Source organism: Gymnoscopelus braueri (genome assembly GCF_963280865.1).
Source record: "Gymnoscopelus braueri genome assembly, chromosome: 15".
Classification (NCBI taxonomy): domain Eukaryota; kingdom Metazoa; phylum Chordata; class Actinopteri; order Myctophiformes; family Myctophidae; genus Gymnoscopelus; species Gymnoscopelus braueri.
Window position 1 is genome coordinate 18,026,057 of NC_137620.1, and position 23,046 is coordinate 18,049,102.

Consider the following 23,046-nt stretch of genomic DNA (forward strand, 5'->3'; position numbering starts at 1 on the left):
AACGTTTTGTTCAAAGACCTTCTTCAGATGCCTGGAGAACCAAAATGTTGCATATTTGAATCAACAGTTTCTTCTTTATCGAGTAATTGAATATGGCGTGCAGGTGTTTATTCTTTTATCTGTGTGTGTGCGGCTACTCCACCAATGCGCCTGTCACTGAGATTTTATTCAAGTGTGCAAAAGGCTTCTGATTACAATTGACATGTTATTAAAACAAAAAAATAACTGGGGGAAATTGTCTTTTTCCTAATTAGGAGAGTCATATGACCTATTCCTGTCAGTTTGGCCCTTTTTCCACACACACACACACACACACACACACACACACACACACACACACACACACACACAGACAGAGAAGCAAGAAACTGTATAACATTTTTTCCACAACAATGTTTTTAAACCCAATCTGAGGTTAGTATAACACCACTGTCATACAAAGAACCTGTTCAGCCCCTGTATGGTTCATTAAAACTGGGGTTTTCAACTGATTTTGACCCAGGGACCTAAGAGCAACCTGGGGACCACCACTATTGTGCGTGGTGGGTCCATGATAGATCCACCCCACACAATAGTGGTGGGGGTTCATGCACCACTGGGAGCTTTTTACAAGTTACAGTGTGCAAACTTCTATTATTTTTTATATTACTCCACTGTTGGTCCTGCATCTGCCGTCCAGCGGATGTGCCAGTCTTATTTTTTCTATAGGGTTCATGCACCATTCCATGGGTTAAGATTAGGTTTTTTTTCTTACTTGTTACTCACTAATCACAGGCTAAATTCATGAGCTGGACAAAAAAGCATTTTATTATCAGTAAAGAGTAGGGATGTTCGATATTGACTTTTTCCGATACCGATATGAACCGATACCGATATATGCTGGCTTTTTCACCAAAAGTCAAGTAATTGTCAGGAAACAACATCACATATACAGTAACATCTAATAAAATACAGTGATTTTGTTTGTTTTCAATGAAGTGAGTCCTGTGACTCACTGGTGAGTCCCACTAATTTTAGATTAGATGTTAAGGATTTTTTTTTGTCCTAATTGACAGTGCAGAAGCATAATTGCCTCGATGCCAATAACATTAACGAGTGTCAACGAGCGCCAGCTGGACAAAGACACACACACCTTCCCTCTGCAGTGCTCTAATTTTTTGACTGGAGTCTGTCTCATTTCTGTGCAAAAGCCCTTGAATATGATGAAATATGCTTTAAAAGGTTCTTTAGAGGTTCTCTATTGGTTCTTTGGCTTAGTTTAGGAACCTCTATGGTTCTACTACAGTAGCACTGTCAAAGTTACAGACTTTGCCTGTCTTGTCCAGGTCTTGTATTTCTGTTATGTGCAGTTTCTAGTTTTCTTGGGTCTATGTTCATGTCTTTCCCAGCCAACAATCATGTGTAATCAGCCCTCATGTGTATATTAGTCTTGTTCCCCAGTTAGTCCTTGTCGGGTCATTGATTGTGTTGCATCATGTCAGTTTGTCTGTGATGTCTATGTTCACCTGTATTAAAATACCCAATCATGGGTTTTGAACACTATTCCGCCTGGCTGTCCTACATTTTGGTTCTCACCGCACAAGTATGTGACAAGCACTGTGTGTGTGTGTGTGTGTGTGTGTGTGTGTGTGTGTGTGTGTGTGTGTGTGTGTGTGTGTGTGTGTGTGTGTGTGTGTGTGTGTGTGTGTGTGTGTGTGTGTGTGTGTGTGTGTGTGTGTGTGTTTTACATCTGACTGATGAAATATCTTATGTCCAATACATAAATATTTTTGTAAAAACGAAATATTAATAACATGTACAGTATTAGGCCTTGTTAGTCAAGGCTAAAATCTGATTCCAGATTTCCTGGTTTTATGCAGTCTGAACAAGGCTAAGTATTGCGATTCAAATGTAATTCATGGAAAACCGATTCGGAAAGCCAGTGATTTGGGGTGCCTTAATGGTTTGCTAGACACCTTTTTAAAATTTGTTTCGTTTCACCACAAAACGGAACCACGCAAATCTGGTGAAATGGTCCACATTTATTGTTTCATGTGAATTGACAAGCATGAAAAGAAATGAAAAGAAATTCAATTAAATAATGAATTCATTCATTGATATCATTTTGTTGACTGATTGTTTGATTTATATCCAAGTAAATCAAATAACATATTAACACTTATTTCATTGTTATGAGTGAGGTGCAGTTCATTGCAATAAAAATGTATAAGCCATCTGGGGCGCAGTTTAGACAGAAGAGGAAAGATGAGGAAGAATCGAGGACCAGACTAGGTTCTTGGGAAAAATAAGCTCAAAGTCTCAACCGGGCTGTACTGGATGACAAAAGGCAGAGGGGGCAAGTCCCTGCGACATACAGTACTAGCGTCATGTCCAGGGGGTGTACTGTACTTGTACATCATGCATGGGTAGGCGCTTCAAATCTGTGCCAAGCCAATCAAACAAAGCTACGGGAAAGTGACCTAGAACAGATAACCGGTATGCTACCTTCTGGAAACCAGGGACTGCAGTTTTGCACAGACCCTAATACAGGAGACCCAGGGGGAGAGAGAAAACATGGTTAACACAAGGAGGGAACTAACAGGGGCACGGCGGGGGCCCTTACAGTAAATTACAAAGAAGATTCTTCATCTAAAGTTTCACAGGAGAAATGGCCAGAGGTTCAGCGTTGTTGTCATCTTGTCTCAGGTGTGGACTGAGATAAGGGTACAGCTCGCCACCGAACGAACACCCTGTGAAAGAGTAGATGTGTGAGCCGGCCGTCACGTCATAGAAAGACACGAGACCCTCGTCACGGTCCACAAACACCCCCACCTTCTGGGGCTTCTCTTTCAGGGCCAGGCGAGTCGGCGGGAGCGTCATGGCCGCGTAATGCTCGTCGTCATAATGGACGGTTACCCAGTAACCATTGTCTGGATTCAGAAGGAGTTGCCCCTTGCGGTTTGCGTCACCGCGGGCGATTCCCAGGTCCCATCCTGTCTTGTCGCCGACGTCCACCTCCCAGTATGACTTGTCTGGGTTTACGCTGTCCATACCCAGGACACTGGCGAACACATCGAATCCCTCTGGAGCCTCCACGACTTCCTCGCTTTCACCTCCGTCTCTCACTTGCGTCTTTTTGTCGGACAGAATAAGACGTGCGTGTGCCGTTTTCGGGTCCAGCTTCACGTCCACTGCAAGCCAAATATGGAAACAGATTTTGGCACTCGATACAATACATTGTTGAATGCTAAATATGTTTGTATTTTGTTTTAAGGTATTTTAACCACATGAACCCTAGCATCCCTATTCTGGGGGCAAAGGTTCAGTGAAAATAGCCGATCTGCAAGCTCACATCGCAGCGTAACGCTACTCTTTATGAGCTTACAGATCGTCTATTTTCACCCTATCTTTGGTGAAGAGATTTGATGTACAGGGAGATTTGTTGTAGAGGGAAAAAAGGAGGGTGCCCAGTATAGAACCCTGGGGGATTCCGGTCAACAAAGTAAGCAGAATTATAGGGTTTATGTAGTAAATGAATAAATACATGAATACAACACACCTGCAAACTGTGGAACCCTCTGGATTTCTGTGAAGTAAAACAATTGCAATCATTATTGTCATACTATCGGTTACTGTGCTTCCATCCTGATCTTTACTCATACTCCCTCACTGACTTTACTAATTGAACGTTAAGTTTAAGTTAATGTTACCGATGGAGGTCAGTTTCTCCAGTTCCAGCTCAATTCTCTCCATCATGGCAGCCATGATTGTTCGCATGGTGCCGAAGGACGTTGTGGTGTCAACAGCTACTTTTGTCAAGTCTCGGTCGACCTCCTGACCTGGAGGCCGGTACGTCTGACGGACAGAGATACAGAAAGATAAATAGTGGCAGACATACAGACATACAGACAGACAGACAGACAGACAGTGGTGGAAGGATGGATGGACTATATTATAACTAAAAACCTTATGTCCTTTTTACAATTTACAATGTAGGCATTTAGCAGACGCTCTTAATCCAGAGCGATTTACAATAAGCAAGGTAAACACGAGTCAAATGCATAGAAATTGTAATCTAGGATCATAGGTAAACCAAGAACAAGAATCTGTACATTGAAACTATACAAACAAATGAACCTGGCATCTGTCTACATAACATGCTATCTATTTATTAGATGATATTATTTGAGATGATTTCAATGAGTGCTTACTTAAAGGCAGCGGAATCGTAGGCCAAACTCTCACCTGAAGGAAGTGGATGTGATCTTCTAAGGCAGACAGGTCATTCAAGTCAGCGATGGCCTTCTTGAGCTCGCTGACCTCTTTCTGCAAGTCGTCTGTGAGTTCTTTTGCCTCTTCCTCTGCAGCCTGTCTCTTTACTTCCAGAGGACGTAAAGCTCTATGCTGGGCGTCCTCTACAGATTTCATTATAGCTGTGAACACAGCCTCGATCGACCACCACTCACCATCCAGCTGGTCCTACAAGTGGGAAAACAATATTTTATTTATATTTTTTCATTATGTGTTATTTGCTCGTTCCTTTGCAGAATCGCGCTCTTTGGTGCTTTGACAGTGGCTCAGGATGTAAAGGGGTCATCTGGAAATAAGAAGGTTCCCGATTTGATTAATATCGATATAACCTATTTCAGATGGGCAGGTTTGCGCCTTGTATGGCTGCATGCATCCGCTGTGTGTGTGTCTGTGTGTGTGTGTGTGCGTGTGTGCGTGTGTGTGTGTGTGTATGTGTGTGTGTGTGTGTGTGTGTGTGTGTGTGTGTGTGTGTGTGTGTGTGTGTGTGTGTGTGTGTGTGTGTGTGTGTGTGTGTGTGTGTGTGTGTGTGTGTGTGTGTGTGTGTGGTTTAACATGAGACATATACATTGTAAGTCCTTTTGAGCAGTCAGAAGAGTAGAAAAGTCCAAAATAAATACAGTCCATTCACCATAATTTTCAGGGTTTCACTATTTGATCAAATCAGGTTGAACTTCAAAGTCATTCATTATTTTCAGTTGACTGAGCGAGTGTCTAAGCGAGTCTTGTTTTGCGAGATTTGTTTTCAGTTGAAAATGCATAATTTCTGGGGCGTGACATGGAAATGTAACTAAATATAAGCTAAGTATAAACTAGCCTTAAAAAGTGAAGCTTACTTTGAGGTCAGACAGAGATTTACTGATCTCCTTCACCTTCTCCTCTCTCTTGTGGATCCTTTGCTGCAGCTCCGTCTTAGTGTCGTCAAGCTCAGACTGTGGCCCACAAACATACATGGCAGTATCATCATCACATGAAGTTGTATGTTACATTGTACATACTGTACAGCAAATCAATATTGACACTAAATGAAGTATCACCATGTTCATACACATACCACAAACCAAAGTTCATTATGTTTGAAATTGGTCTGTGTGATCTGTCCTGCATGTCATCCGTCCTTTTCCACTGTTCCATACAGTGACAATAAACATCTTATCTTTGGTATCAGCTAATATTGTAGACCCAGACCAATGTATGGGCCATTATTTGACCTGTTGGATGATATCGGTATCTTATATTTCCTTTGTTCATTGTATAATTTAAGTTCATTGTTATTTTTCCCATAATTATTCACATTTAATACACACATTATTATTATTTTTTTTGCTTATAAGTTAAATGTTCTCTAATAGAAACACAGAAATACAAATTAAGTTTTTCAACTCCAAAATCGGGATCAGCATCGGACCCAAAATATCTGGCATCGGTCAGGCTCTAATACATTGTACTGTACTTATACAGTATCAGTATAACACCCCATCCATTACATTACCTTCCTCCGCTCCCATTCCATCTCTAGGGAGACGACATCATCACCTTCGTCCATGCAAAGCACACAGACGCAGCACTTCTCCTTCCTGTTGTACACCTCCAGGGGGCGCCCGTGAGTCTGGCATGCCCTCTCGTCCAAGTTGTCCATGGGCTCCACCAGCTTATGGCCCTTCAGCCTGGCCGCCGAGTGGACACCGTCCAGGTGCACCTTGCAGAACGACGCCAGGCACACAAGACACGACTTCTGGGCCTTGAGCTTCTTCGTGCCGACACACACGTCGCATGGCACCTTATAATAGTAAGTAAAATCAAATAAAAAAAAAGTCAACAGATGCCTTATTTGCCCCCTTTTTAAGGCACATGTTGACGTTTGGGCACTAAGTCACAATATGCCTTTTGGGGAGTGAGACAGTGTTGATTGTACTGTCACTTGAATAGCAAATATCTTTATATGACCATTTAGGATAACATCTCTGGGTATAAGAGGTGTCCAATATGACCTCAGGAGGCTTCTGCCCCAAGTGGCTGTCAGCCCAGGCCAGGAGGTCTGATGCTGGTTCTCTGCTTGAATATTCTTCAATAAATTGTCAAGACTTCACCCTGACTGGATATTAATATTTTCCATAATAACCTCGTCAGCTGCACAGGCGTACTCCTCTTCCTTTTTCAGTAAGTTGTTCAGCTGTTTGGATTGTTTCAGGTCCTCTGTGAGGTTCTTCAGGATGATGTTTACGTCTAGCGGTGCGTTGGGGAGCTTCTTGCACAGCGGACACCGGTCGTTGTACCTGGCGTTGCAGGACAGGCAGGCCTTACAGAAGGTGTGGCCACAGGCTGAGGTGACAGGGTTCTCAAACACCTGCAGGCAGATGGAGCATGTCAGGTGCTGCTCCAGAGATTCGGGCACAGAGGACGATCTGGGAGAAGAAGAGGCCATGTCTGGTGAAATAGAGCACAATGAGGTTAGGTTATATGGATGCAAAAGAACTTCCTCAAACTCAACTGCAATAAATTGGAAATGTTAATCATTGGCTGGACCCCCTCATCCGCTCCACCTAGCCTTGATACAAGACTGTCATATGACCGATGACCGTCTTGATCCAAGGCTACCGCTCTACCCAGAACTTCACGCTCAACATCGACGGCTCCACGGTGACAACCTCCACCCACGTCCGTAAGCTCTGTGTCATATTCGATTCCACCCTCTCATTCCTCCCCCACATAAACCATTTCACCAAAACTGCCTTTTTACCTTAGGAATATCGCCTGCATCTGGCCCTCTCTGACATTTCCAGCTGCCGAAACACTCATTCACGCTCTCATTTCACTAAGTTGGTTCCTTCCTTTTCTTTGTGTAAAGCGACTTTGGATACTTAGAAAAGTCCTATATAAATCTGAGCTATTATTATTTTTATTGTTATTATTAATATACAATATTTTTTGTCTCATGGTTCCCAAACTTTTGGGAAGTTATTTCATAACTGCCTATATACTGTAGATCAACAGTGAATATCGAAAAACCTGAATGAACACAGTAGTCATGTTTATACATTCTCTCATTGGATCATTTCTAGTCAATTAAATAATAGTGAAATGTCTAGGGTCCCCGGAAGATATGTTTGACCACACTGCATGCATGCAATACTTTATTACTTACTGATATAATTTAGAGAATGGTCTTGTGGATAAGAGTTCAATACCTGTTTAATAAGCATACTCAAGGCTCAATTTTGAACATTATGGTTGATATTTGGATGCCGTTATTACACAGAGGATGTGAAATAATCCTCTGGGAGAGACTGAGAAAGCCTTCACTGGATCATCAGAGCACAGATGAAGTTTAATATTTCTGTCAGGTATAACCAGTTACATAACCTTTACTACATAATACAGCCCATCCCGTAAGGTATGCACCATATTAGGGAGTTAATAATTAATGAAGGGCTCTTTATAATAGGACATTTGGAATTGATTACGCTTTTGTCCATACCTGACACTTCAATGTAACATGCCTTGATTGGATTTAGGATCAGATCAACAGTTGATTTCAAGTAAATAGGCCGGCGAATTAATTTATGCCCACACTGCGCGCTCTCTCTCTCTCTCTCTCTCTCTCTCTCTCTCTCTCTCTCTCTCTCTCTCTCTCTCTCTCTCTCTCTCTCTCTCTCCCACTCACTCACTCACTCACTCACTCTCACACATTGATGTATTATGACATCTGTTCTCCTAAACACAATTGTAGTCTTTTTGAGTATTCTGTCTTTTTGAGTATTCTGTTGCTTAGATTATAAAACACCGATGCTGAACATTGGTGAGTGGTGACATGACAGCTTTTGAGACTGACATTTTCCCCAGTCAGAATAAATTAGTTTGAACCAAAGCTAAGACTAAGGACATCATGAAGACAGACAACGCCTTGTAGTGATGACAAGATGCAATAAAAAAGTTATAAAAGTACAGAGCACCTGCCTGTCCAACGTCATCCTGTGTATTATTGTTGTAGGCTATTAGCCTGGACACCAGACGAATCAGCCAGTGCAACAAAAAAAGATATGCCTGGCCATGCCAGCCTAGTAGGCTATGCCTATCTTAATTTTATAGCCCTAGGCCTATAAAACATTCTGCATTTTAATGGTAGCCTAATGGCTGCTTGGAACTGCTACCTCCGCGACCTGATTCCTGATAAGTGGTAGAAGATGGATGGATGGATGATGGATGGATGGATGATGGAAATCTACATTATGGACATATCAGTTCATTGTTCTAGTTTAAACTGAACAGTTAACAGTTAATAAACTGAGTATGTGGGCGACATTTTCTTAACCACTTAAACCCTGTATTTCTATATGACAAATCTCTCTTTACGCATCTCATTGCGACATGTTGTGAGCTTGTATATCTGCTATTCTTTTTATTTAGAACATTTGACACCCTCCCTGTTCCTCCCCTTTCTCCATTGTTTTCTGCTTTGTTTCTATCTTCTCGTCGTACTCTTCTTTTTGTCCATGCATTAATTACCAAGCAAGTTGTGGCTTAGCTTTTAATGTGTCTGTTCTGATAAGGAATGCTTAATAAACATATTCATTCTAACTTATTCTAAGAAATACATCGTAGTTAACCCCCCCCCCCAGCTAATCTATTCCTGCCTGTATGCACCTTGCAGTCATGCCACTAGCAACACTGTATTATTGACAAGACAAACGTAACTAGGCTAGGTCCGAGACACATGAACATTACATTCATACATACATTTCAACTCATGAAATAGAACAATTGAACTGCGGTCGGTCACGGTGTCACACGTAATTAAAATGGTCACTTGGGGCCTCATGATGAAACTTCTAGACTTATAGCTATAGTTATTGTAAACACATTTATTTTAAGAATTTAGCATATTTAACCCAAAGACTTGAGGCCGATTCTACAAATGCCTTCTAAACCAGTCATTCTCAAACTTTTTCGTGCCAAGGACCCCCAAAATGATATGTACTTGGCAGCGCGGACCCCCATCTGAAAATGTTTTGCCAGGAGACCCAAAAGAGAAGACTTAAGTTAAAGAATATATAATTATTCAAAAACTTTCAAGATTTTTCTAAAATATTTCAAAAATAACAGATGTACAAGCTCGCTGTAAGCTTGTACATCTGCTATTTTTGAGAACCACTGTTCTAAACCACACACTGTTCTAAATCCTAAAAGTTTTCTGAAAAACGTATGTTGCTACAGTATATAGCTAAAATCTAAAATGACACTGATGCTTTCTTGGTTTTAATGGATTAACACAATCCTCTTCATAAAATATGTTACTTCTTAACACATAATTAACATGATTAAACTAAACTAAATTAGGATATGACATCTTTATTACCTTAGTGCTTCTGAGAGGGTCAGATAGGAACAGCTGTTTAGATCTCTTCCTTTCTCTCTCTCTCCTGCTCTTTGCTCCACAGCTGTTTATTGTATCTCTGTAGAGTTTCATTTCCCAGTAAAGGCTCTGCCAGTATACTTTCTTTTCTGAACGGGGTGCGTCACTCTCAGAGGAAATACAGTTCAGGGTATGTCTGTGGGTGTGTACACAGTGGTGGAAAAAGTACTCAACTGTTGTACTTAAGTAAAATATCAATACCGCAATGTAGAAATATTCCATTTCAAGTAAAAGTCCGGAATTCAAACGTATTGGCATCAAAATATACTTAAAGTACCGAAAGTAGAAGTACTCATTATGCAGAATGTCCCATTTCACAACTTTTCAAATGTATAAAATCTATAAAAATCTTTTGAAAATAGCCGATCTACAAGCTCACAATGCGTTGCGATGTGACGCATTGTGAGCCTGTAGATCGGCTATTTTCAAATGGCCAAAATGTATAGGGCTGAAGTGGTTAATGTATGTTTTGTAATAATAACCAAAATCTATAAGTTAACTACAGTTACTAACTACAGGTAACTAAACGTTTTCAAATAATTGTAGTGGAGTAAAATTACAGTATTTGCCTCTGAGATGTAGTGGAGTAGAAGTAAAAGTATTGAAAATTTGAAATACTCTAGTAAAGTAAAGGTACCTCAAAATTGTACTTAAGTAAAGTACTTGAGTAAATGTACTTTGTTACTTTCCACCACTGGCAGTTTGAAGGAGATTAAATGTACTTTGAACCTAGTTGAATGGGTGAATGTACAGAAAATTGTAAAGCAATTTGGATCAAGGTGCAAAATAAATGCACCATTTACTATATCTGCTACAATTTGAATTGTCTCATTCCATTGCCATTATCTTAAACAATGCCTCGTATGTACAGTATATATATTTACTCTGCTCATATCTGTCTCTATTATTTTCCCCTCTTGAAAACTGTATATGATGGGAGCTTGTACGACAAATACATTTCAACCACTTCTTTACCCCTATACACCTGTGATGTGACAATTAAGTTGAAGTTGAGAATTCTTTAAAACCAAGTCCATCCGATCCTTTAATACAGTATGTGATGCCATTCAGTCCGGCATCAAACATATTCAAACATACCTATACATTCTATACTACCTTGTACATGTATCACTATGGCAATAATGGAGGCCAATGACCATATTTCATATATTAAATGTATCAAATACATGTTTATTTATATTACATAAAAAGTATATTATTGTGGGAACAAACAGTATATGAATCTTAAACCAACACTGATGAATCCTGTATAGGTAATACAATGAGTCCTATCTAGACTTATTAGAAAACGACCCTTCAGTGAAACAATATAAGAATCTCTATAACAACAAGTAATTGGTGAGATGAATGTTAATATCCAACATTATGCTGGTTTAAATGTAAAGAAAATAGATGTCTACATTGCAAGTATAAATTGGCTTAAATCTGTATGACAAATAGTACACATATCAACAATATTAATGTATACAGTATACAGTATATCAGAGCAAAAAAGTAACCAAACCCACCACAATACTCTGGTATTGTGTTACATAGAAACATGATTCAAACTTTTCTTTCTTGTTTTTATCCCACGATTTTGTAAACCACTTTTTCACCCAGTGCCAATTGTCTAAGTAATCCTGGGCGCTACACTCCCTCTGCCAGCCTAGGGAGAGCCTAGAGCCGAGCTCATGCCTCCTTCAATGCATGAGAGCTAGCCACTTCTTATCACCTGACAGGGGGGAGTTTCCCTGGTTAGACGTAGCGCGTGGAAGGAACACATTATTCCAACCAGTTCCAGGCGCCCCGGCTGACCATGTTCGAGGCAGTATAGAGACCAGGATTACTGCATGTTTTTGTGAGGGTACCTATCCTAGGGGACACAGGGAGAACATGCAAACTCCACACAGAAAGGCCCTTTCGCCAACCCCACCTAGGGTATGGGCACTGATGACGCGGAGGAGAGAACACGTCCCCAGCGTCCCCGGCAGGAATCGAACCCAGGACCCTCCAGCTGTGAGGCGACAGCTCACAGGGGTCACAAGACCTGTTTAACATTTAGCCAAAAATGTATGAAGATTCGGCGAAAATAGGCAAACTTTCGGCGAAAATGTACTAGATCTAAAAGCTCACCTGCAATATTTTGTAAGCTTGTAGATTTCCTGTTTTTGCTATTTGACATACAATGTATATAGGGTTGAACCACTTAACCCCTATATATACTTAGTTGACTGGATTTCAAAACCGGGGTACCCCAGGGTTCTATACAAGGCCCCTCTTTCTTTTCCCTCACACGAAAATTCTTTACAGAAAATAACCGATCTACAAGCTCACACGCCATGTAGATCAACCACCAATAGTATACTAATAATAATACATGCATCTCTTTGGAGAGGCCACAAGTTTCTTTTGTTCACCTCCGACTCTCACTTCTTCTTCTTCTTTTTCTTCTTCTTCATCTTCACCACAAAGTGGCCACGTGTAGACCCCTGGGGGAACCTGGTTTGAACTCTTTTTTTTAGCTCTATCTCTCACTTCTTTCCTCTCATTCCTCAATAAACTGGCTGTTAGCGGTGTCTGGCCCCTGCTTCACAGCCACTGTGTGTGACATAGAAAAACACAACAGTAAACAACAATGACTTTGTTTCACACATCCCCTCTTTAATTACTTAACGACATAAACCCTAGCCACCCTATTATGGACATAATAGGCTAACGCTCTGCAAAAAATAGTTCACAGTTCACAGTGAGACCCTGTATATGGGCTATTTTCGGTGTATATTACTGTATATTAACAGTGCATGTACCATACAAAGAAGAAGTCCAGTGATATGAACATATTCAAATTCATCAGATTCTTTGCTGTCAATTAAACTATCTAATACAATCGCATAACTTACAGATAGAATTGAATTTCTCCAGTTTTTGTTGAATTCTCTCCATCATGGCTGACGTTGTGGTTCTCAGGGAACCAAAGGAGAAGGAGACATCAAGATCCACCTGTGTGTGTGTGTGTGTGTGTGTGTGTGTGTGTGTGTGTGTGTGTGTGTGTGTGTGTGTGTGTGTGTGTGTGTGTGTGTGTGTGTGTGTGTGTGTGTGTGTGTGTGTGTGTGTGTGTGTGTGTGTGTGTGTTTACAAAGATTAGAAATTATTTAAAAATATACTATAGTTCTACAAAGTGGCGCCAATGCTCCAAATTAGTTACTGTGATAGACCAATTGAGCAATGGTTCTCAAACGTTTTCATGTCAAGGACCTCCAAAATGATATGTATTTGTGCCAGGGATTTTTAAAAGATAGCAGATCTACGAGGTGCGCTATGAGCTTGTAGATCTGCTATCTTTTAAAAATCCCTGGCACATGAGCTTATATATGAGCTTATATATGAGCTTGTAGATATGCTGTTTTTGAATAACCAAAGTATAAAATAATGGTTAAAGTGGTTAAAATTATTGTGGGGACCTCCCCCCCAAGGACCCCACTTTGAGAACCAATGCAATAGAGTGCGTGTACACTCATACTGTATCTGTCAGTGTGTTTGATTTGATCTCACCTGTGTTGTATTTTCCAGTTGATCAGTCTCTCTCTGTAGTCCCTGGGTCAGGTCATCACCCTCTCTCTCCACCCTGTGTATCATAACATAGAAAACAAGACTTTTGGTGAGCACTTAAAGGGATTGTTCACCCCCAAAATGACCTTTTTCCTATCGATTACACACCCCACGGAGACTTGAATTCATGGAGATTGTTTTGTTTTTGTCGCACTCCTAAGCCAATAATTTGATGACTGGCGGCGGCTCCGGTAGGAGACTCAGTGTCAAATTTGCGTCTCCTACCGGAGACATTAGCATCTTTCCGCCGGTCATCAAATTAATGGTTTAGGAATGCGACATAAACAAAAAAATATCCATGAATTCAAGGCTTCATGGGGTGTGTAATTGATAGAAAATAAGTCATTTTTCTTAACCCATTAATACCAGGAAGGTCATTTTAGATTTTTGCGTTGGCTATTCAAAAATAGCAGTACTGTATACAAGCTCATAGCGCTTCATGTGCTGCACTGCACATTTTTGAAAATATCTTGAAAGTGTTTGAATTTTTTTTAATATATATATTTTTTTTTAACACAAATCCTCTCGTCTGGGGGTCCCTGGCACAAAACATTTTCAGATGGGGGTCCCTTGGCACGGAAAAGTTTGAGAACTACTAGAACCGGCATCAGGTCTTGACATTTCTGAGACCATTCATGTTCATGAAAGATGTATTCAATTGCTAGTTTGACCATTTCAAAAAAATAACTAATGGCCGAAAATAGCCGATCTACAAGCTGTTGGAAGCTTGCAGATCTGCTATTTTCGGTGCGCGACATGCTTTCAAAGGAGACATGCTGGCGTGTATGGACTCTCAGTCGCCACGACTGAGAACTTGAATCCATGAGCTCAACAACAAATTGCACAGTGCTAGACAGTGCCATGCTCTGCTCACTGAGTTACACACACGCACACGCACACGCACACGCACACGCACACGCACACGCACACGCACACGCGCACACGCACACGCACACGCACACGCACACACACACACACACACACACACACACGCAGGACAAACCTCTCCTTCACAGGCCGAAGGGCTTCGCGACGTGCTTCCTTCACAACTTTGATCACCTCGTCAAACACGGCTCTGATCTCTGACTCTGACACCTTGCGGTCCAGGTCTCCCTGAAAGGCACAGTGATGTTCAAATCCTCCTTTCTAGATTTTTTTTTTTTTTTAAAGCTTTGTTTTTACGCCCTGCCTTGCACACAAACAGATAATGGAAAGAAGTATGTAACTACAGCATGCGCAGCATGACGCACATGTGTGCATCGATGGTGTGTGTGTTGTTTAAAACTACAGAATACTGTACATGGTTAGAAGGAAAGAGATTATTGTGTGTTGTGTCTTGTTCAACGCATTCTCACTCCCAAGACGGCAAAAGGAACAAACGGCACATGTTGACTAGGGGGGATATGAGTTACGGTTCTGTCCCCATTGGGACATTAACTCGAACGGCGCTAAGTCGGCTGAAGCCGTCATTTAAAAAAAATGTGGCTGCATTTTGGGGTGTGAGAGTGTGTAAATCTTGTTAGACCTGATTAAAATGAGAAACAGTTTTAGTTTTCATCGGCTGAGGATACAATGTAGCCACTTAAGTATGTTTTACAACACAAATACAGGTAAATAGTGTGTGTGTATATATATATATGGAGAGAGAGCGAGAGAGAGAGAGAGAGAGAGAGAGAGAGTAAGTTAAACATTCTTCACAGGTCTAAAAAACTAAACAAAAACTAAAAAACAGGACCAACAAGGCACATGCCATACTGTACCAGATCGTCATTGTCGAAATAAAGTGCCCTTTGAACAGTCTCTGATGATCTTTCTGTGGCTCTCTGATGGTGCGGAGATTGAAAATGTGCATTTAGGTCTTCTATGCCTGCAAGAATCAATGCCTTAGATAGTTGTCGAAAATCTCTTCTTTGATAACATCCAATTACATCTTTCATGAATCAATATTACTTACTCATCCGATCCTCCTTTCTGCTCTCATGTGGAGTAGCATTGAGGTCTGTGTTTGGTAACCCAGTGGCTTTCTGATCCATAATAATAATAAAAAGAACAACAACAAAATTACAAATAAATTATGAAAATGTATTAGTCCATAATTCCTAAGGCAGGAACTTACCTCCTTCTTGACAGTTATTTACAGCAAATGACTATTAAACATCTCAAAAAGGCAGTCAGAGGTAATAACATAAAAAGGGTAGTGTTACAGAATAAATAATGGATTGGATGGAAGATTTAAATACATTTAACAAAGATGACATAAAGGTTGGATGTACAGTACATATGTATTTTCAGAAATGATTAAAGGATAACACTGGATTTACAAGTAATGTATACAAATAAATTAGTAGGAACTTGCCTCCTTCTTATAATTTATGTAAAGGTGCTGGTCTCTCTCTGGAATCCTTTTTCCCTTGGGTGTGCATCCCATCATCCCCTGGTGGGTTCTCAGCCCATGGTAGGTTGTCAGATCAGACCAGCATCCACAGTGGCATGTTCTTACAATTATTTCTGAAAATATAATTAAGGAGTAAATAAATGAATTCAAATAACAAAATAATAGTACAGTAAATGTTCAAATTCTGTTTGTTTCTGTGGACATATCACCCACAAGTTAATTAACCCATTAAGACCTGAGGTCGATTTAAAAAATGTCTTCTAAATCAGTTTTATGAAAAACCTATATTTCTTTGTAAATTAACGCCTTACTTGATCATACTACAGTGTCACACAAAAGCATCAAAAGTAGCAGATCCACAAGATCGAAACGCGTATTGAATTTTAATCGTGAAAAGTAACAGTTTTGGACATAATGAGGTTTCCACCCGACAGAGACGATATAGCTCAAATGTAAAATAACACTATGCTTTCCCGGTTTTAACGGGTTAACCATACCAGGTTGACAACTTAGTATACCCATTTCATACATAGCCTATAGCCTATCTGCCGTCAGTGGTGTAAAGTAACTAAGTACATTTACTCAAGTACTGTACTTTAGTACAATTTTCTAGGTATCTTCACTTTACTGGAGTATTTCCAGTTTTCAGTACTTTTACTTATACGCCACTACATCTCAGAGGCAAATATGGTACTTTTACTCCACTACAATTATTTGAAAACTTTCGTTACTAGTTACTTAGTAGATTTAGATTGTTATTACAAAACATGCTAGCCCTATATACATTTTGGCCATTAGAAAATAGCCGAAAACATTTTCAAAAATGGTGGAAATAGCAGATCTACAAGCTCAAAACGCGACCCCATGTGACGCGTTTTGAGCTTGTAGATCGGCTATTTCCACTATTCATATAAAATTATTAAATATATATTATCAAGTTATTTGTCATATCAGCCCTGTGTAACTTTTGTTTACAAAACTTAAACCCCAAACAGAAATGCAATTTCTATTCATAATGTTCACAATGTTCAACGACAGAAACCCAATTAAATCGTTAAATCGCAATCATTTGAGCGACTATTAATCGTCAATTAAAATGTCATAATTCTGACAGCCCTACTTGTCACACGACAACACACTCACCATCCTTCACAGGGGTGCAGATATCATGAAAATCTTCATCTTTTCTGGCTTTAAGATTCTGGTTCTGTGGGATGCTCACTACCTTTGGCGTGCATCCTTTCTGGAGACTCTTTGTTCGAACCATGGCCAGTTAGCTCCGTCTGTGTAAGACAGAGTATAATTCAGTAATAAATGGCAAACAGGCATGAGGAAAAAGTACAAAACTAAGTCAGCATTAAATCCAAATAAATCGCTTGGGTGGCACAGTGGTAAAATCCCTGGCCACCACCACAGAAGTTGTGGGTTCGAATCCACCGTGATGCATCCGGCTTTGTCGGGCGTCTATATTGGATATGTTGATATTTGGATGCCGTTATTACACAGAGGATGTGAAATAATCCTCTGGGAGAGACTGAGGAAGCCTTCACTGGATCATCAGAGCACAGATTAAGTTTAATAGTTCTGTCAGGTATAACCAGTTACATAACCTTTACTACATAATACAGCCCATCCCGTAAGGTATGCACTTACACCATCGTAGGGAGTTAATAATTAATGAAGGGCTCTTTATAATAGGACATTTGGAATTGATTACGCTTTTGTAAAGTAAATAGGCCGGTGAATTAATTTATGCCCACACTGTGCTCTCTCATTCTCTCTCTCTCTCTCTCTCTCTCTCTCTCTCTCTCTCTCTCTCTCTCTCTTCTCTCTCTCTCTCTCTCTCTCTCTCTCTCTCTCTCTCTCTCTCTCTCTCTCTCTCTCTCTCTCTCCCATTCACTCACTCACTCACTCACTCTCACACATTGATGTATTATGACATCTGTTCTCCTAAACACAATTGTAGTCTTTTTGAGTATTCTGTCTTTTTGAGTATTCTGTTGCTTAGATTATAAAACACCGATGCTGAACATTGGTGAGTGGTGACATGACAGCTTTTGAGACTGACATTTTCCCCAGTCAGAATAAATTAGTTTGAACCAAAGCTAAGACTAAGGACATCATGAAGACAGACAACGCCTTGTAGTGATGACAAGATGCAATAAAAAAAAGTTATAAAAGTACAGAGCACCTGCCTGTCCAACGTCAGCCTGTGTATTATTGTTGTAGGCTATTAGCCTGGACACCAGACGAATCAGCCAGTGCAACAAAAAAAGATTTGCCTGGCCATGCCAGCCTAGTAGGCTACTGTATGCCTATCTTAATTTTATAGCCCTAGGCCTATAAAACATTCTGCATTTTAATGGAACCTCCGCGACCTGATTCCTGATAAGTGGTAGAAGATGGATGGATGGATGGATGGATGATGTAAATCTACATTATGGACATATCAGTTCATTGTTCTAGTTTAAACTGAACAGTTAACAGTTAATAAACTGAGGATGTGGGCGACATTTTCTTAACCACTTAAACCCTGTACTTCTATATGACAAATCTCTCTTTACGCATCTCATTGCGACATGTTGTGAGCTTGTATATCTGCTATTTATTTTTATTTAGAACATTTGACACCCTCCCTGTTCCTCCCCTTTCTCCATTGTTTTCTGCTTTGTTTCTATCTTCTCGTCGTACTCTTCTTTTTGTCCTTGCATTAATTACCAAGCAAGTTGTGGCTTAGCTTTTAATGTGTGGTAACTTGGACCAACCACAGTGGCACGTTTGGAGACTCTTTGTTCGAACCATGGCCAGTTAGCTCCGTCTGTGTAAGACAGAGTATAAATCAGTAATAAATGGCAAACAGGCATGAGGAAAAAGTACTGTTAGGGATCAAAGTTTATATTTTCTATTTGTATGTAACTCACATTGTGTTTTTACTTGTACTAATCATGACATATGCTTGCCCCTGATGGGGCCTCTTAACACGAATTGCTTGCTTCCTTAACATGTTGTACTTTGACCTATGTACACATTATATACGCTGTGAAGCCACGTCTTGGAGGACATTACTCATTACACACTGAGCAAACAGAAACCTGTTCGTACAGCCTTCTAGTTCCTCTTTATGATATGTTATGAAACCACATATGTTGAATAAAGGTGTCTCACGGAGACGAGAAGTCAGAAGGTTTTTGGGGTCTAGCAGGATGCTAGACTGACTCTCTCCGTGTAGCACGTAAAACTGAGCGCTCTTGAGTCTGTCTGTCTTTATTCCATGGGTTGTTGGTCTGACTGAACAAAGTGAGGTATTTCATCTATAAAATACCCTACAAGTACAAAAATCCCTGGCCACCACCACATAAGTTGTGGGTTCGAATCCACCGTGGTGCATCCGGCTTTGTCGGGCGTCTATATTGGATATGTTGATATTTGGAAACCGTTATTACACAGAGGATGTGAAATAATCCTCTGGGAGAGACTGAGGAAGCCTTCACTGGATCATCAGAGCACAGATTAAGTTTAATAGTTATGTCAGGTATAACCAGTTACATAACCTTTACTACATAATACAGCCCATCCCGTAAGGTATGCACTTACACCATCGTAGGGAGTTAATAATTAATAGGTGAGCGGGTACAGTGCTTTAGGCAGCAAGGGGGCATTTTTCATTTTTCATTTTATTACAGATTGTTGAAGTACAGAATATAAGCTTTCATATGATGTATCATTCATTGAAATTGGAACACATTTGAAGAAGATGTGATCATTTGAATCTTGTCATCTTTAATAGTCTAAACTGAGATACTCCCTTGTAAAGAATTTCCACTTTCTAGCACCTCTCAGCTCCAGGTAATGGGCGTGAACAATGGGTAATTTATTCAACCTAGCCACTCCTCTAACCACGCCCCCATTTTCAGATTTTTACTGTGGAAAGTAACTAAGTACATTTACTCAAGTACTGTACTTAAGTACATTTTTTTAGGTATTTTATACATAGGCTATTTGAAAATAGCCGCTCTACTCACAATGCGCATTGCAACGTGTTGTGAGCTTGTAGATCAGCTATTTTCAAACATTTGAGTACTTTTACTTTAGGTACTTTAAGTATATTTTGATGCCAATACTTTTGTACTTTTACTTTGCTTGAACGTAACATTTTGAGCACAGGCCTTTTACTTTCTATATTGTGGTATTGCTACCACCAAGTGCTTCTTCCACCACTAAATTTGACCCACTGGTAGTCGACTATAGTCGAGGTTTACCTACTAATGATAAAGACACGCACAAGCTAGGTCCTGGATTAACTCCAACCTGGTGTTTGCACTCTCCATTTACAACCCGTACATCTACATAAACGTTCAGATTTCAAATATAAAGTCCTTACCTCATGACAACGGATGTTACCATTCACTTCGGGTGGGTCTAAGTACCCGTATCTTCCATATTGTTCAATAAAAAGCATTTTAATCCGATCGGCGGCCATTTTCTCATAGAGTTATAACGTATCAGGAGTGCAATACCCCCCCCAACCGATACGGCCGCGTAGTTGAAAAAAAAACGGAGATGGCCATCAATCGGATCAAAATGCTTTTTATTGAACAATACGGAAGATACGGGTACTTATGAGGGCCCGTACATAATTATAACACCCGTGGTCATGAGATAAGAACTTTATATTTGAAATCTGAACGTTTATGTAGATGTACGAGTTGTAAATGGAGAAATGCAAACACCAGGTGTACGTTCTGCCATGACGCTTGGCGACGAGCTAACAATGCTAAAGCTCCTAGCCTCGTTACTCCACTGTTGTTTTGGCCACATCTTCAGTGAAATACTTCCATACGAACGTCGAGCGGCCTGTTGTTTAGCTGGGGCTGCCCTCACCTAGCTGCTGTGTTCGCTACAATCTTATATTGTTTATACAACTAGATTCTGTCCCGAAAAAGACTAACGCAATACTGGCCACTTCCTAGCCCTGGTCCAGAGCGTTAGTGAGATTATTTTTATTTACTCCACTGCGCCCTCTACAGATCTGGACAATTTGAACTTACCATTAACCAAATCTGTAGAGGGCACTGTGGAGTAAATCAAAATAATTTCCGTCTTGCGGACATATTTTATTTTCTGCCCAAAAAGTGTATTTTACAGAGTAGCTGGGGTGCTGAGAGGCTTCCCACCTCCGAGAATAGACTTTCAACAACACAAAACAGCCTTTGTTTCAGTGAGTAGCGAAATGGTTTTGTTTATTTTCACTACTCTTGAGTCTTCCAGGGCGTTAGAGGGAACTCACTAACGCTCTGGACCAGGGTCCACCGTGGTGAAGTTAGTTTCAGCCTCAGGTTGACTATTCACCCAGTGGATATTACTCCAGTAAAGTAAAATACCTCAAAATTGTACTTAAGTACAGTACTTGAGTAAATGTACTTAGTAACTTTACACCACCACAGAGAGGAGCGAAACTGATGGGCGGGGATTAGGCTTGTAACCGGAGTACAATGCCTAGCTATGACCAATCGAAACCTCTCGGGTTAGCAACTCTCTACCAAACTCTCCGCCCACAGGACCCACAAACAGTCACACAGACTAGCAGAATAGGAGCCTACTTTACTATACAAATGTAACCATTTAATGACGTTAAAACGGATATCTGTTGGGATTGAAAGCTTGCTCGACATTCGAACTGTGTTAATATGGAAAAAAACGAAAATCAGCCAAAAAAACAAACAAACTTATTTTGCTTAGTTTCTACCGTTTCTCATCTCGCGAGTTGATGCCCGAAACACCAGGCCTAGGACATTTGGAATTGATTACGCTTTTGTCCATACCTGACACTTCAATGTAACATGCCTTGATTGGATTTAGGATCAGATCAACAGTTGATTTCAAGTAAAAATGTATGCCCACACTGCGCTCTCTCATTCTCTCTCTCTCTCTCTCTCTCTCTCTCTCTCTCTCTCTGAACATTGGTGAGTGGTGACATGATTCATTCTTTTTATTTAGAACATTTGACACCCTCCCTGTTCCTCCCCTTTCTCCATTGTTTTCTGCTTTGTTTCTATCTTCTCGTCGTACTCTTCTTTTTGTCCATGCATTAATTACCAAGCAAGTTGTGGCTTAGCTTTTAATGTGTCTGTTCTGATAAGGAATGCTTAATAAACATATTCATTCTAACTTATTCTAAGAAATACATCGTAGTTAACCCTCCCCCCCAGCTAATCTATTCCTGCCTGTATGCTATAGCTATAGTTATTGTAAACACATTTATTTTAAGAATTTAGCATATTTAACCCAAAGACTTGAGGCCGATTCTACAAATGCCTTCTAAACCAGTCATTCTCAAACTTTTTCGTGCCAAGGACCCCGAAAATGATATGTACTTGGCAACGCGGACCCCCATCTGAAAATGTTTTGCCAGGAGACCCAAAAGAGAAGACTTAAGTTAAAGAATATATAAATATTCAAAAACTTTCAAGATTTTTCTAAAATATTTCAAAAATAACAGATGCAAGCTCGCTGTAAGCTTGTACATCTGCTATTTTTGAGAACCACTGTTCTAAACCACACACTGTTCTAAATCCTAAAAGTTTTCTGAAAAACGTATGTTGCTATATATATATATAGCTAAAATCTAAAATGACACAGATGCTTTCTCGGTTTAATGGATTAACACAATCATCTTCATAAAATATGTTACTTCTTAACACATAATTAACATGATTAAACTAAACTAAATTAGGATATGACATCTTTATTACCTTAGTGCTGCTGAGAGGGTCAGATAGGAACAGCTGTTTAGATCTCTTCCTTTCTCTCTCTCCTGCTCTTTGCTCCACAGCTGTTCATTGTTTCTCTGTAGAGTTTCATTTCCCAGTAAAGGCTCTGCCAGTATACTTTCTTTTCTGAGCGGGGTGCGTCACTCTCAGAGGAAATACAGTTCAGGGTATGTCTGTTGCTGGGTGTGTACACAGTGGTGGAAAAAGTAACTGTTGTACTTAAGTAAAATATCAATACCGCAATGTAGAAATATTCCATTTCAAGTAAAAGTCCGGAATTCAAACGTATTGGCATCAAAATATACTTAAAGTACCGAAAGTAGAAGTACTCATTATGCTGAATGTCCCATTTCACAACTTTTCAAATGTATAAAATGTATACAAATCTTTTGAAAATAGCAGATCTACAAGCTCACGATGCGTTGCAATGCGGCGTTGCAATGCATCCTATTTACAGTATATATATACTCAGCTCATATCGGTCATATTTGACATAATGTGACCTATCTTCATTGTTTCCGTCTCTTATTATGTTCCCCTCTTGAAAACTGCATATGATGGGAGCTTGT

At 40.1% G+C, this 23,046-nt stretch overlaps 2 protein-coding genes across 3 annotated transcripts; both read right to left on the bottom strand.

The window, feature by feature from the left end:
- Positions 1 to 1,864: 1,864 nt before the first annotated feature.
- Positions 1,865 to 22,506, bottom strand: LOC308101672 (E3 ubiquitin-protein ligase TRIM39-like). 2 transcript variants are annotated; one of them, XM_080451109.1, is made up of 9 exons: positions 22,460 to 22,506; positions 6,467 to 6,714; positions 6,410 to 6,427; positions 5,780 to 6,067; positions 5,124 to 5,219; positions 4,225 to 4,458; positions 3,690 to 3,834; positions 3,539 to 3,565; positions 1,865 to 3,170 (listed from the first exon to the last, which is right to left on the bottom strand). In XM_080451109.1, exons 2-9 carry the CDS (start codon positions 6,710 to 6,712, stop codon positions 2,629 to 2,631), a joined length of 1,596 nt encoding a protein of 531 aa, XP_080307235.1. In that variant the 5' UTR covers positions 6,713 to 6,714; positions 22,460 to 22,506; the 3' UTR covers positions 1,865 to 2,628. The 2 variants fall into 2 exon arrangements, with proteins under 2 accessions (XP_080307235.1, XP_080307236.1); XM_080451110.1 differs by lacking the exon at positions 22,460 to 22,506 and adding an exon at positions 9,644 to 9,759.
- Positions 12,130 to 15,354, bottom strand: LOC308101399 (uncharacterized protein; the record flags this gene model as incomplete). The annotated part of the gene is made up of 5 exons (XM_080450822.1): positions 15,267 to 15,354; positions 15,073 to 15,179; positions 14,316 to 14,425; positions 13,256 to 13,328; positions 12,130 to 12,162 (listed from the first exon to the last, which is right to left on the bottom strand). Exons 1-5 carry the CDS (start codon positions 15,343 to 15,345, stop codon positions 12,130 to 12,132), a joined length of 402 nt encoding a protein of 133 aa, XP_080306948.1. The 5' UTR covers positions 15,346 to 15,354.
- Positions 22,507 to 23,046: the final 540 nt, after the last annotated feature.